Source organism: Agelaius phoeniceus, chromosome 6, assembly GCF_051311805.1.
Source record: "Agelaius phoeniceus isolate bAgePho1 chromosome 6, bAgePho1.hap1, whole genome shotgun sequence".
In the NCBI taxonomy this organism is placed as follows: domain Eukaryota; kingdom Metazoa; phylum Chordata; class Aves; order Passeriformes; family Icteridae; genus Agelaius; species Agelaius phoeniceus.
Genome location: NC_135270.1, coordinates 51,936,233 through 51,951,838, shown reverse-complemented (window position 1 = coordinate 51,951,838; position 15,606 = coordinate 51,936,233). Strand labels below are relative to the sequence as shown.

At 47.3% G+C, this 15,606-nt stretch overlaps 1 protein-coding gene and 1 long non-coding RNA gene across 2 annotated transcripts in view; one reads left to right on the top strand and one right to left on the bottom strand.

Annotated features, from left to right (window-relative positions):
• Window positions 1-1,916, bottom strand: part of EML1 (EMAP like 1) — a 122,281-nt gene extending 120,365 nt beyond the window's left edge. Inside the window, exon 1 of the mRNA XM_077180684.1 lies at window positions 1,743-1,916. Within this exon, the coding sequence (XP_077036799.1) occupies window positions 1,743-1,770 (28 nt within the window). The 5' untranslated portion in view covers window positions 1,771-1,916. The remainder of the gene's footprint in view (window positions 1-1,742) is intronic.
• LOC143694413 (uncharacterized) lies at window positions 1,258-13,160 on the top strand. Its single transcript, XR_013182885.1, has 2 exons — window positions 1,258-1,719; window positions 13,030-13,160. It is a non-coding gene; the product is annotated as an uncharacterized LOC143694413 (long non-coding RNA).
• The last annotated feature ends 2,446 nt before the right edge of the window (window positions 13,161-15,606 follow it).

Genomic DNA, 15,606 nt, shown 5'->3' with positions numbered 1-15,606 from the left:
AGCAATAGCCACAAAGAGAATTATTTCAAAATTTCCTTGACATGAAAAGCAAGCTGTCAGCAGCTGGTTCACTAAGATTGCTTAATAACTGTGATGGAGTACTACCATTCCTCTGTCCACTTCTGGTTTGATGCACATTTTTATATTAATATAATGCATCCACATGTCTGTAAGTACAGGATATTTTGCCAGGTCCATGAAGCAGGTGTCCCTTGGGACAGGTTCCCCTGGCATGGGGCAAGGAGAGCTCTGCTTCCTGGGAGCAGGCCTGGAAGCAGCATGGGAGAATTATTGGGAGAACAGAGAGAAATAAACCTTTGCTCTGTTTCTGGCATATTTCTAATCCATGACTATACATCACTTTATTTTTCATTCCTGTCCTTCGGAAATTGCTTCCTTGCCTCAATGCATCCATGAATGTTTTTCTGGAAGAAAACTCGAAGGTCCTTTCAGCAGTATAGGTAATTGAGATATCAGTAATTTCTGCACACAAGATGCCATGCACTCTCAATATCAGTTTCATCATTAATATCAGATGCCAGCTGATACTGATACTGTCATCCTGAAATATCCCACCCCCAACTCAGAGTGCTTAATAAGCAAACTGGGGCCAGGCCCTTAAAATCAAAACCTGTAGAAGTGAAACTTTGCTGGTTAACAGTTCGCCCATTTGAGCAGATAGGCAGGAAATACTCATTTTCATCTCTCCTGTCTTTAGCGGATAGCAACAGCCCATGGAATTGTGCATGGTGCAGCCCACTCTGCACCATATACATAATTTATATTTTTCCACTCTAGTTACGACTGATCCGTTTTGGACTTGGGATTTCCTCTGTAAAATGGAAGCAGAGAGAGGAGGAAAGAAGAAAAACACTGCAGCAGCCTTCTCCTTCCCCAGCCACACTTTTTAGCCCAGAACCTCATCTTTGATGCACGGCCTCCACAGACCAATGGAACGGGAGTGCCACACAGTACATGTTGCATATACATATTCATGTGAAAAGATAAATGCTTGCCATGGTAAAATAAAAAATAAAAGGCATTTCCAGTAGTCCATCTCTTTATTAGTAAAATACCTTGGCAGAGAATAAGGCTATCATTTTGACAAGTTTCCTTTTCTACAGGCAGCCTAGATAATATTTACAGTTCCTATAGAAGTTTTTAAAAAACCAGCTGAGAAACATGCTTCTTGCTGACGTGCTCTTCTGCTCAGTGAAGTTTGACAGATACAGCCCTAAGCCCTAGTACAGGATTCCTTCCCAGACGCAGACAAAGTGTGCAATGCCCTTATTTTAACAACAATGCACATTTCTGTTTCCTTTCAGCAAATAAACCCTTTGCATTACATTTATCTGCCCTGGCTGTGTCCGTTACCATCCGGGAAGGTTTATCAAGGAACAAACAGGACCCACACACAGCGCCTGCTCCTGCAGCACCCATCCCCACAAACTCTCCTCGGTGAGCTCAGGACATCGATACCATCATCCCTGCGGAGAGCGACCCTCCAGTCCTTCATCAGCCTGAATTCCAGAACCCTTCCTCCTGCCCAGCCGCTGTTCCTGCGGAGAAAATCCAGGCAGTGCCACCCTCCCACCCTCCGCACGGACTCTGAGCACCGCACCAGGACCTGCGCTGGTTTCGGGGACTTTCTGCTCGCCCCGCTGCGGCTCCGCGTGTGCCTTTGCAATCTGAGAATGTGAGCCAGTCGCAGGACTCGGGGTAAATATAAATCTGGCGCTTACCCACAGGCAGTCCCTCGCAGTCTGACATGGTGTGGGCAGTCCTCCTCACCGGGGGCTTAGGAAAGAAACCACTGCGGGACCGCAAGCGCGGGTCCTTCTCTTTGCAAAGGCAAGGGGGGAGAAAATACCAAACAGTTCACAGCCACCCTTCCCTTGCACTGCACATCTACCCACCCAGAGAGCTGTAGCAACAGTCCCGTCCCTGCCTTCTCATTATGGGATGCAAAGATAAGAATGTGCTTTTGTGCCAAAAGAGTGTGCTATTGGTGGATAAATTTGTTGTCATCCCTCCCCTTCGCAGAGTTTCCTCTTTAATGTCACAGAGGCACATTACCCTGTCGGAAAGGCCATCGAATATTTATGAAACGGCTTTTAAGGGCTAAGCCGCAAATCCTGGCGGGAGACCAGAGCTAATTGCTGTGCGCCGGGGCTGGGAGCCACCCGCAGGGCGCTCCTGCTTCCCGGGGGGCTCGGGGAGAGGCTCTGGCAGCTTCCTCTGCACCTTCTTCTTCTGCAGGGGCCGGGTACAAGCGCTGCTGGAAAAGGGGGCAGAAGCCAGGGTGTATCTCTTTAAGGAGGAAGGGGAAAAAAAGGTCTTTGTTTATATTGTAATATCTGAGAAATTGTTTTGTGACGCTGTTACTAAAGGCTGTTTCGTAGTTTATAATAATATTGCGAGTGCAGATTTCTCTGTAACTTCATGGCTTTTCTTGCTTAAAACACGCCACTTTAATGCCAGTTTAGTGGCTGCTCCTACAATTTACATTTTTAATCTTTGGAAATGTTTATGTGGGATTTGTTGGATATGAGGTTCCCAGACTCACACAGTCAGTGCAGAGTACCCCTGCACACTGGTGTGCTCATTAGGCACCTTAATGAAGTGCCAGCAAAGGCTCTGGCAGCGTTAGAGCCAGGCTGGGCTTGGCAGAGACGCGTGCGGGACCTGGTGGGAGCCTCGGCACCCGGGGGGCGCTGATCCGCTGCCGCTTCTTGTCCTGGGAACAGTCAGGAGCAGCCTGGGCTTGGCCTTACTCAGACCCTCAGCGTCTGAGCCCTCCACAAATATCGGGATGTCACACCCAGAACCCGAGGAGGCAAGGGGGAGATCCATGGGGGCGGTCCTTGGGAAGCACTTCCAGACCATGTGGCCAGAGACAGCCCCTGGGGAAATGAGCTATCGGGAACATCTTTCTTCAAAATGCCTTGAAGGAAAAAAAAAAAAAGCATAAATTACATGAAGTATACTAGGAGCTTAGGGTGCCCAGCACCTCTGAAAAGTGTGGGCTGTTTTTACTCAGATGCTTCAGCTTAAGCACCCAAAGGCTGGCACTGCTGGCTCTGCCTCTCTCTGAAGAGAAGCCTTTTTATACTCTGCTGGTTACTCAGCAGCACAGCTAGCCATGGATTCAATTCAGGATGTCAGGCCTCTGACTAAGAAGCAAAAATAGCTGCAAAAGTAGATTGTGACGTGTTCCCAAAACCATTCCTCGGGTTGCCTACACAGGGCTGGGCAAGCAGAGCCAGAAGTGTCTGGCCAGCCTGAGGATCTGTTGGCACAGTTCTGTCAGGACAGCCCTTGTCAGTGCCTGCTCCTCTATCTGCTCATGCAGCGCACATGGAAATATTCACTGCTGTGAGGCTCACCTGGAGCACAGCTCTGAGAGAAGCAGAGCCTCAGGCTGTGCTCTGTGCCAAAGAGGCTGTGCAAGGAGGAGAAGTGCAGGGCACCGTGCCTAACCTCTCCATTGTGCTGCCAGCCACAGAGCCAGGGAGTGGCCACTAGCTGCTCTGGCAGCCAGGGAGGTGTCTGGTCTCCATCTCAGCATGCAGCTGCGAAAGGAAGAAGGCCTAAAGCAGACTGGGGGACTTTTCTTGCAGTGTCACACATATTGCTCCAATGTGTGAGAATCAAAGCTTTCTTAGCTTGATCCTGTGCAAATGCAGGCTCCCAGCTCTGCAGCATTTACGTGCCAATTTCACTTCAAGCCCCACTGAAGTTCCTGGAACTGCTCACAGTTATAAACACATGCATGAGTATTTGCAGGATTAAGGGCCCACCAGTCCTCCTTGTATTCAGAGCAAACAGCTGCAGCTGGTTTTGAAGTTCCCTCTCACAGCTGTGTGCTGGTGCTCCTCCACTGGAGGTTAGAGCCCTCTAGCAGAGCTGGACAAGTGCCTGCAGGGAGGGCATGCCAAACCCAGACTGGTGTCTCAGCTCTGCCTCATCCTCCAGGGGAATCCAAGAAGTCTCTGCCTCAGTAACCCCCACTATTGTCCATGGCCATGTCTGCTGCAGGTGGTCAGCATCTTCTGGGAGAGGGGCAGAGAGGACTGAGGGGGAAGGACAAATACATCTTAAACAACTACAGCAAAGTTGGCAAGAGCTCATCTGCCAGAGCCCTTACTAGGATTTGACCTTGGGAGAGCTCTTCAGTGAAACACTAAAGCAGGTCAAAAGTTGAACAGATCAGACCTAATTATTACAACAATACTCACAAACAAACATCTTCTTTTGATGTGGATACTTCAATCAAAAAATTACCTTTGATCCCTGGATACTTTACTTATAATGCTGGGTTTTAATAAATTATAAGACTTTTTTTTTTCTTTGATTAAAACAGAGTATTTCTTTTAGCTTCCTCCATTTCTCAGCCTGAAAAGAGAAAAGCCATGTTTGCTCCTGGAAAAAGGCCAAAAAAAGGCCTGGAAAATTTAAGGCTGACAGAGAAAATTTTGGACATTTATGAATTAGCCTGGTGTCTGTCAGGGCAAAAAAGGCAAAAGTCAAAAACTGAAATAATGGGTGAGAGGTAAAGCACAAATTATTTCAGCAGGTATTACACTAACAGGTGAAATGGGCTAAATATTTGCCAAAAACTGCGCTCACTTAGGCTTTCCAAGGAACCTGAAGGATGCTTATCCCTCAGCATGCAGAGAGAACCATTTATAAATCTCCCTGCTTCATTCCACTCCCTTCAGACAGCTGTCTGCATAAATCCATGACAAGTGCCATGAGTGGGGTAGTACAGGCAACATGTGGAAGGAAGTCACTGGAATATTTCCTAAAGAAGATTCTCCTAAAGAAGACCATTTAGTCTCCTGTGGAAGACAGTTGCATTTTCCTGTTACATCTTGGAATACTTAAGCAGCTGCTATGGTGTCCTCCCCTCCCCAGAGATTTCCAGGAAGAATTATCTGCCCAGGAATGTTGTGGATGTCCCATCCCTGGACATGTCCAAGGCCAGTCCTGACAGTGCCAAGGGCTTTTGAGATACAAAAGGCCTGGAACTGAGCTGATTTGCCTGGGGAAAGAGGGAATATTTGGGGAAACCTGGGTGCAGGGCACAGATATACAGTTGCCTTAGAGCCCAAATACTGTCACCTACATGAGTAAGACATGTAGTGGGACTTTGTTTCTCATCTACATGTTTACACATCCCATCTGACCTGTGCCTGATCTAAGTGCTTAAATATCATGGAAAATCTGGGCTTTAGGATTTTAAATCCCATGGGGAGGTCGTAATTTTCCCCACAACATGACTGACCCAGCAACCTGACTTTGAAAAGAGCCTGATCCACCTGAAAGCTCCCAGCTGAGCCAGAGCTTTTGCTACTGCTGACTTGCCTCTTGCTGAGCCCTGGATGGAGCCAGCCTCACCCAAAGCTCTCAGGAAAGCAGGAGCTGTGCAGCCCAGGCTGGGATCTCAGCCCTGCCTGCTGCCTTTACTGCTTTGCTAAGCTCTGTGCTGTGCAGGGGCACGGCTGAGCTGTTCTGCTGCCCTCTGCCTTTCTCTCTCCTGACAGAGGGAAATCGTGAGACGTGAGAATTATTTCTTTAGCTAACCAAGCCAGATCTGATTACTAAATCTGCAATTTTCCATGAGATTGCAGCAAGCTCCTTGCTGCCCGCTCGGGCAGGCGTTTCTATCTGCCATCAGCGTGATTTGCACGCCGTTTATAGAGAGAATGCCTGAAATGCGCTTCTCCCCTCTAATTTATGCAAATTCCCTCGGGTTTTTCCTGCCCTGTGAAGAGATTCCTGACTGTTGTGTACGGAGGATTCACAGCCCAGGGAGGGGGAAGGGAAAGAAAGGGCCAGAAGAGAAACTGCAGGCTGCTATAAGCAGGTTGGCATCAGGATGGGGGTGACCTTCTCTCAGAGCCCTGAAGAGCCCAAAGTGTTAGGAATTTGGTAGCTGAGACACGTTTTTCCCCCTTGAAAAGCCCTGCAGTGGTGGGGATGGAATGTGCCTTTCTGGCCTCTAATACAAGGGGTAAAATCAACCCCAGGTTTTGGATTGCACCCAGTTAAAGGGCAGAGAAGCAAGAGGGGAGCCCCCACTATCAGCCCCACCTCCCCTGAGTCACTGCCAGGGCCTTGGTGAGGTCCCAGAGGTACCTGTGGGACCAGTGGGCCAAAGCCAGGGCCAGTGGGATGCTGTGCCATGAGGACATGAGGAAGAGGAGGGAGCTGCTGCTCAGATGTGCTGGAACCTCTGTACAGCAACCAGCAGAAGGAAAAGCAGCCCTTCAGTTAGAGGCAGAGTGCCCAGGAAGTCCCAATTATTGGAATTTTATTTCATCATTGTTTTCTGACACATTCTGTTTGCATTTCAACTTGATGGATGGGGGGTGTAATGTTGCAACTCCAAGAGGAGCTGGTGCTCTGACAAGATCTCATGTGGATTCAGCCAGAGAAGGAAAAGTGAGTCAAAATAGGCAAGCTGACAGCTAAAATAACCCTCTAGGAAACAACAAATACAAGAGTAATAGCAGCCCCCCAAAATAACTAGGCATGTCATAATTTTGCATTTATCTCTATTTTTTTATGTTATTAGCAAGATTTTCACTAGTAAAAATTGAATCTGAGCTTTGTATTCAAGAAAGGAAATGTCTCCATCATCTCCTCTGATGTCACCCCAGAGAGAAGATTAGAAGATTAACTATGTCAGGTGACACAAATCCAGCAGCCAGGGAAAATAATTTTGCACATTCAAAAAGAAAATGGGGAAGAAATTCCTGCTGTCTCCAAGAAATGTGAACCTTACCAGTGATAATTGCTGGCTCACAGAGAAAATACTTTATGTGAATGTGCAAATATACATTAAATAAGAAGATCAAAGATTCAGAAGAGGATTTATCTTAAAGAATAAATTAATTGATAGTCTGAATCTTGGTGGCATTTTCATCCCATCTAATTTATAAAAGGTTACATTCTCTGGGGGGAAGTTATGAAAGGCTACTGCAATGATGTGAAGAAACAAAAAAACTACATTTGAAAGAGAAAACTGGCTTCTGAGCTGCCACAGCTCTTGCTAACAATGTCCTCTGACACACTGAGCCAAAATGAGCCAGCTGTGGCACTCAGGTGAGATGCATTTGCACAAGGTTGGAGAAAAGGTGAGCATGACAGCATGAGGCCAGATTTTGGCATCTGCTGACAAACATGAGTGACTCTCTGCTGGGCAGCTCTGCAGGAGCCACCCAGAACAGGGGACATAGCCCAGAGCTCTTTTCCCATCAATACATGGTAGATTTTCATGCAGTAATTACAGTTATTGGCAGTTCCCTCTGCAGAGGTTTCAGGTGCTACTGAATTGCCTCCCAGTGAACATGAAAAGCCAAGAGAAATTATATGTTTCAGTCTGATCTTGCTGCTTTTGGTTTTAGGGGCATTATTGCTGCTTATTTCACTGGGTTTGAGTCTTGCACAGATGGGTGAAGCTGCATTTGCTCTGCACAGATCTGGTAGGAAAAAGTGTCGAGCCCTGAATGTAAATATTGCAGTATCATGTGGTGGATTTGAGGAGAAGGTGAGAGTCTTGCAAACCTGATTTGGCAGCTGCAGAAATAGCACTCAGGCAAACAGATGGCCTCTGCAAGGAGGGAAGTCTTCAAAAGATTCACAGATTAATGAGCTCTGCCAGGATTTTAGTGGTTCCTACCAAAATTCCTATAAATCTGTCTAACTGGGCAGGGAGGAGGTGGGGACAAGAGGAATCAATAACTCCCCCAGACAGCTTGTGTATCCAAGGTTAGCTGACAAAGGCTTCAGAGCTGGAAAACCTCGAGAGCAATGACAGAGGCAGAGTGTCATCCTTTAGGGAGGCAAGAGCCACAGTGCTCATCATGTCCTGTCAGTGCTCTGGGGACTAATTGCAGCTGTCTGTGATCAAGGGTATCAGTTTGGTGATAAAGGAAGGTGAGGTGTCAGCCACACTGAGTTATTGGCTCATCCTAGGAACTCTGAAGTTTGTTTTGAGGCACTGAAAGCATCCTCTGTCCACTGCAGTCAGAGAGAGATCACACCTTCACCTGCCTGTGCTAGAGGCAGCCCCAGAGAGCACCAAACCAAGGCAGAATATTTACAGCAGGCAAACACAGCCCTGCCTTCAGACAAATTACATCTCATTTCCATTCTCATCCCCAAGACTTTATCCCTGCTCTGTGCTATGTCAAGCATAGAAAGATGTTTTCACCAAGCTGAAGATAAGATGTTAAAATTATCACTGGCCGAGGTTGGCCACAACAGGTAACCAAGAGATCAGGCTTTCATCCCAAATTTGGAACAGGAGCAAACTGTGCTTTTGGGAATGACCAGCAACAGAAACAGAGCATCAGAGAGATCTGATCTGATAATTGTCCAGCTGATATCTGTCCAGCTGATTTTCTCTAGCAAAGCAACTGCTGTCCCCAGAACACTGAGTGAAGGTCTGCCATGCCAGGAGACAGAATTGATTAAGAAGCTGATAATGGAATCAGAGGCAAACAGCAGGGAAAATTATTCATTGGAGTGCCTGTGAAGTTTGTAACATGGTGCCCTTTACACCCCACTTTCATTTGCTTTTCTGCAAACATTTTTCCCCAGTGTTTGACAGCAGGACTGATCTGGGAGGAGTTTCCATCCTCACTCGCTGGAGCCGCCTGGGTCTGTAATAAACACAGGCACAATGAACGGAAGTGCTGACCTTGTTGGCAATTTCTGCAAAGAGGACAAGACTCCTTGGGAATAGTGAATTAAGCAGATTATTACCACTTAAGTAACCTCTCTCAGTCACGTTGTGGGTGAGGCATGTTGCTGGGGTTAAAAGGAAAGCTTGCTTGGGACTGCTTAAGTAGCACACAAGTAGTTTTTGCCAACAGTTTTCATTGAAAACAGGACAGATTTGGTTTAGGTTTTCTGATAGTGATGTTTTTCACTACAGGCATCTCTAGTATCTCATGTGTGGGATCTCAGCACATCGTTCCCGATGTCCAGAGATGCCAGGAGAACCCTTGGGGGTCTCGAAAACCCTGGAATGTTGCCAAGAGTGTTTGGTGGCTTGATTTTGATCCATCCACAGAAGTAACAAGAGTCTGAGGACAAGAGAATCACTTTAGAGTAAAAGGTGTAAAAGAGACACATTTAGAGGGTGAGATATAGACTTTAAGGTTTTTGGTACAGGGGGGTTATGGAAAAAAGATGGAGAGATCGGGGCGTGTCTTGTCCTTCTTCTTTCTTCTTCTTGTCCTCCATCTCCTGTGATGATGTTGGCACTTGGGGATTGGTTTCTGGTGAAGGTGCACTTGCTAACATGGGTGAAAAGCATTGGGAAATAAAGGTAAATATTGTATACGTAGGTTTTAGTATACAAAGACATGACCGCCCCGTGGGTGGTCAGAGAGTGCCTGTGACTGCCTGCAGATCAGACCTCTGTTGGGCAGACAGAAAAATTTTGTAGATAAGAAATAATAAACAACCTGAAGACCAAAAAACTGAAGAGTCCAGACTCGTCCTTTGCATCGCGCCCACCAAAGAACCACCCTACCCGTGTCGGGGCAGAGACAGACAGCCGGACCCGACACTCATGGAGAAATTCAAGACTGCCTTGGTGTGGTCAGACTCTTGGGTTTGGGGGTGGCAAGCCTGGGCTAAGATGCAGAGCAGGGACTGCCTTGGAGCTGAGCTCAGGCTCCTGACAGGAATCAGAATCCCCCTGCCAGCAGGGAGATGAGGAAACCCTGGAAGGGGGTTAAGTGACTTCCTTGGGGTCATCCTGTGAGTCTGTGGCATGGTTATCAGTGAGCCTGGTCTCTGTTCCACAAAGGGAGAGGAGGCAAAGGAAGGAATTCACTAAATCAGTCAGTTTGGAGTGCTGCCTGCAAATATGGAAGTCTAATTTGCTTATTGTTATACAAAATAAAATAGAAAAAAAATCTGTTTCCATTCAATGCTCATGAAAGGTGTAACAACCTTTCTTCTCTTTTTTTATTAAAAGTGAAGAAGATGAATGTATGGAAAATATTTTTGTGGGATGGGCTGATCTGGTACTGATCTCTTGGGGTTTTGGACAGGTACAGCTGCAGCAGGACTGCTGGAAATGAGGCTTTAAGCGTGTGACATCCTCTCACTTAGCCCAAACCTCTGCCTCAGTGTACTGAAGTGCTGCAGCTGGTCCAGGAGTGCCCTTTGGACACTTGCCAGCCTGGCTGCAGGTGCTGCATCCCCACAGAGCTGTGGCAGCTTTTGATTTGCTTGGTGTCCACCTGGCTGCTCTCTGGTGAGCTGCAATCACTTCTGTGGCTGAAATACCTTACAACCATTCCTGAGACACACAGCAGCCCAGCACCAAGGGCTCCTTTCAACATATGAGCAAATGTCCCAGCCTGCTCTGGGAGCTGGAGGCATTCAGGAAGTCCAGATCAAACATTTTATGCTTTAAAATTGGAGGGACAAGCTTCCTTGCAGTTTCTTAATTTGATGCATGGAGCTGCTTTTTCCTTCTTCCTCTCCAATTGTGATCCAGGGAGAATGTGGGGATGGAATTTCCCCCTCTGCCTTTCCTGCACCCAGGCAGTGTGCCTTCCCTGGAGCAGTGAGGCCAATGCCAGCATTCTCACATGCAGTTAAACAAACCCAAGGGCTCTCATCTCAGGCAGAGCCAGGGCTGTTTCTGCCTCTCCACATTCCCCAGGGCTGCCTCTTGCAGTTCTCAGAGGTGCCTTGTCCATCCTGTGCCTTTACTCTCCTCCAGCACAAACCCGAGCCAATAGTTCTGCTTTATCCCAGACCCATTCCTCATCAATCTTTTTATTAATCCACAGAAATGACAGGAATTAGAAGTAGCAGGTGAATGCTTGCCTCTGAAAACCTGGTTTACAGCTAATCAACAGGGCTGGCACATGAAATCATCATTATATGTGCAGAGCAGATCCAGATGTGCTGAAGGGCCATCCCCAGGCCATCACTGCAGCAGCTCATGTGCACTAATCAGGGATCCTGGCCTTCTTCATCAGTCTATAGTTAGTTACATTTTATTGCAATATTGTACTGAAAAGGTACTAAACCTTATTAATGGCAAGATGTTAAACTTGGTGTGGAATAGACCAGAGAATCCCAAAGTCTGCAGAGCTGAGAATAAAGCCACCACTGATATTCTTTTCCTTTAATTTAGAAAGCAGCAGAAGCCCAAGAGAAATTTGTCTTGCAGCAGAGCCCACATCTAAGGAAATTCCTTGTGTGGTCAAATGTCAAATTGTTTCTCTTGCAAAGGGCAATGTGGCAATTGTATTTCCATTTGCAGAGAAGTTTTTTCCTTTGAGCTGGGGTTTTCAGAGGGGGAAGGGAAGGGAGAGAAAGCAAAGTGAGTTTTCCTTTCAGCACACATGCATTCAGAAATCTGGCTGCTCATCTTTAAAAGGTCATGGCTCCCTTCCTCACTCCTCCCTGTGGCCCAGCCAGGCCAACCACACCTTTGCCAGATAAAAGTTGAGCCTTTGGAAAGGTTCACAGTGCTTGGCACTGAAATAACCAGGACTCCCACCCACCTATCTAGAGGCAGATGCTGTTCCAGTGCTTTCTTGCCATTTAAATATTCTTTTTCCATTGCTGTTTCCTCAAGAAACAAGATTTGCACAGTGCCTTTGGTAATAAATCCTCACTCCATGTCCCTAGTTCCAAGTAAAAATGAGGTTCACTGGACATGAAAGTTCCTACAGCTTCCAGAAAGCATCTGGGACTCCTTAAAGAGGGGAAATGGGAGTGGTTGAGGATCACACGTGTCCATACTGTGAAGGGGCAGGTGGCAGTGTGACCCGCAGTGACTGAGTGTGGCCAGGGTGGCCGTGCAGCGCACACAGAGCCCGGAGCTGCCCTGCAGTGCCACCTCTGTCCTGCCAGCAGCACAGGCAGCGTTACACAGACACAGGGGAAGGTGGGGATCCAAACTGGGAGGCTGCAGTGTCAGGCAGGACTGCAGTGGAGGCTGCTGGAGGGGCCGTGGGGACTGCTGTGATGTGCTGGGCATGCTAGAGAGTCTAGGGTGGAGAAAAGGAGTCATTGCAGCTGGGAAACACAGGGAGAGGTGAGCCGGTGCTCCCCAGCACCGCAGGCTCCAGGGCCTGCTCCCAGCCGCCTGCCCAGGGCCCACAGGTGCCCTGAGCCACAGGCAGGGCTGCACCCCAGCCCTGCAGGGCTCTGCCCTCTCAGGAGGAACCTAAAGCACATCTCTTTGCTTCTCAAAGGCACCTTTATCATCCTCACCTTCCTGCCTCCCCTGTCCCCCTCCTGCCCTGCTCAGAGAGGGGAGGCACAGCTTCCCCAGCTGTGGGTCCTCCTCCCTGGCCATCTCCCTGCTCTGCCAGGTCATCACCAGTCCCAGAGGAGAGCCCCAGCTCTCCCTGCCCTGCTTTCCCTTCTCCCTGCTGGCTGCTATTTATTGCTCAGGGTGCTGGGGGAGGAATGCAGCCTGTCCCAGGGAAGGGCTGCTGCTGCTGCCAGGACTCAGCAGGCTAAGTTTAGTTCCTGCCTCTGCCAGGGATCACCTCTCCAGCACTAATCAAAGATTAGATTTCTCCCTGCCTCAGTTTCCCTCTGCAGACAGCAAAGTTCCCAGTTGTAACCTGCCTGGGGTGGGAGTTTATTCAATTCTGCAGCTTGTTCACACTGCTCCTGTCTCTGGAGCTCCTGCCCTGTCTGAGATCTTGGGGTGCTTCTGTAGCCAGTACAGTCATGGTCTGTTCTCATCCAAGGTCTTGTTACACTTGTGGTATGAAACACAAAAATACTAACTAGAGCCTAATTATAGCTCTTCACAATATGCTTTTTTAATTTTGGATGCAGTTCCATTTAATTAGTTGTAATTCTCTAACAAATAACATTACTTTGGGATTACTCTCATAGTTGTGAATATTGATGTGAGAGCTGATGTGGCCACAGACAGTCTCTCAGTGCTAGAGCCCTTCCTGTAGGCTTCCCAGGAAGAAGTCAGTCTTTGGAGGTGTAACCAGCACTGCTCTTTCATTGCAGGTATGAAATGAGAAGAGTCTGTGAGCAACAAGAGAAGAAAACCCTCTGTGTGAAGAGAAGGCTTGGCTTGATGCTGTCCCTTTAAAAATTTGCTCAAATCATACATTAAAAGGCAAAGCTCTTCTATCACATACATATTTCATCTGCACCTTGGAACTGTAATTAATGGCACAGGAGGCTTCATTTGACAATCTGTCCTCAGGGCAGACTTTTTACTTCTATCTACATCAGCAGTGCTCTCTGCCACTGTTTCCTGTGGCAAAACTGCTCAGCCTCACCCTGCTCCATAGCAGGGAGGAGAGCAGATGTGAGGCTAATCCACAGTTCTCTCTCCATTGATGAATACTTCCCTCAGATACAATAGGAATAAAGAGAATAATTTTTCAAAGATGGAAGAAGACGTGTGGGGAGGCACACAGCAGGAGGTGAAGAGAAAACTCCTGTTTGTAAAGCCTGCCTGCTGTGTGAAATGATCAATGCTAATTCCAGCTGAATGCGATCGAAATGAAGCACCAAGGGCCAAATTAGTCCCTGCTGCAGCACCAGTAACCCAAAGGCAGATGATTTGATTTCACTGAGCTTATGCCAGGAGTGAACTTGACCCCTAGCCTTACGTGGCATCCAACAGTACGGCCAAGAACCCTGAAATACATCACAGGCATCCAAACAGAGGTGCTCTGGCTGTGGCTGCTGATCCAGTGTGTGTAGAGTTTTCAGTTCTTGAGCACTGTCATCCCTGACAGCTATTTCTGGTGGTCATTTACCCCATGCTTTTCATAGCAGTGATGGTCATTTACCTTTGTCTTTATGAAAAAGTTGCAGAATTTGTAAAAATACAAATTAGCAGTTAGGTTTATGTACTTACCAGATATTGGAGAAGCTGTATTTTTTTCTAACCAAATCAATTGGGAAAAACAAAAAGGGAACAAAAAGTGGTAACCTTTCTGGAAGGTCTGTCTGGTGTAACACATGCTCAAACGATGTGTACTGAATCCATCACACAGCAAGTCAGCCTGCAGCAGGATGGAGATGCACTGACATTAACTCCAGGAAGAACTGAGTGATCTGAACCACAGCATCCCAAGGGCTCTCCAACACTGCTTTATGGATCTTGGGTTTTGAGCAGGAAAGAATACAGGTTTCAGTTTTCCCATCATTTTTGCAGCATGTGGAAGCTGAGGCTGCCCAGCCTGGTTTCTCTGTCTGAGGGGCCATGGGGTGCTGCAGTGCTGCCCAGCACTCTCTGCAGGGACCATTTCCAGGCTCTGCCCAGCCTGTCTGCACAGACTCTGCCTGTCCAGGGCCTGGGCAGCCACCCAGCAGCTGGGCAAGGAAGAGCTGAGCTCACTGGGAGATTTGCCACCAGCTCCCAGGGTACTGGGCCAATCCCCAATATTGGGTGATACAGCCTGGTTAGAGACCAGGTACATTCCCCTGAAGATTTTTAATACCCAAAAGTAGAATTTCATGTTTGGTGTTCTGTCTCTAGAGTTTATCCTGCTGATCATTTGCATTGTGTTGAGCTTTTTCATCTGGAATCTGGCAGTAGCTAGCACTGCTATCTCTCCTTACCAGTGATTCAGGCACATACACACATTGCCAGGTTGGATGGGGCCCTGAGCAATCTGGCCTAGTGAAAAGTGTCCTTGGCCATGGCAGGGCAGATGGAACTAGATTATTTTTAAGGTCCCTTCCAACTCTAATCATTTTATGATTCTATAAAATCTCAGACTTGGGATGGCTCTGCAAGCTCAAACTATTGGATGAGATTTTATGTAACTATAGCAAAAACTTGGCTTTTTATCTGGCTCTCTTTCTAGATTGCATCTGGGTTTAATTTGTTTTTTGGATCTTCCAAAGAAGGATTTAATTATTTTGGTTGACTTATCCACACCTTGTTATCCACTACCTACATGTCTCTTACTATATAATTTTATACTGCAAAACACTGCTTCAAGCTCATATCTATAGCCCTAGAAATAGTTCTTTTGAGTAGCATCATTGATCTTTTCAGTACTAAATGCTGCAAGGTATAAAACACACAAGAATAAGGGGAACTATCAAACTTTGAAATTTTGGGACTCATACAGGTGCCTGATGTTTCCAAAATGACTCTGAAAGCACAGGCACTAATACAACTCCATGGTGAGGTGACACAGGCTATTGAGTCAGTGACAAAGGACACATAACAGAGACAGAAACATCAGTCTTGGACATGGGGAGCTCAGAGGACAGAGCAGTAAGTCAACAGAAGCACATGATTTCAGGATAGAAAAGGCCATTTGGATCTGGTCCCCAACAAGGTGTCATTCTGTTAACCTGTAACCACCTTGTGCTGAAGAGAAATGAAGATGTAGGGAAATAATGAAAGCAGTGACAAGCTATGAGAACTTCAGTAAGAGTTCAAAGTCTCACACTTTTATAGCTCAGGGGACGTGGCTCTGGTCACCCTGGGGATGCTGGACTCACAGCTGGAGAGTCAAGGAGATCCCTTGCATGGTGCACAGAGGGAGCAGCCCCTAGGACAGGGGTAGAGCCTTGAGAGAGCCCTGTCACTGCCCTTGCCCTCTCAGGCTT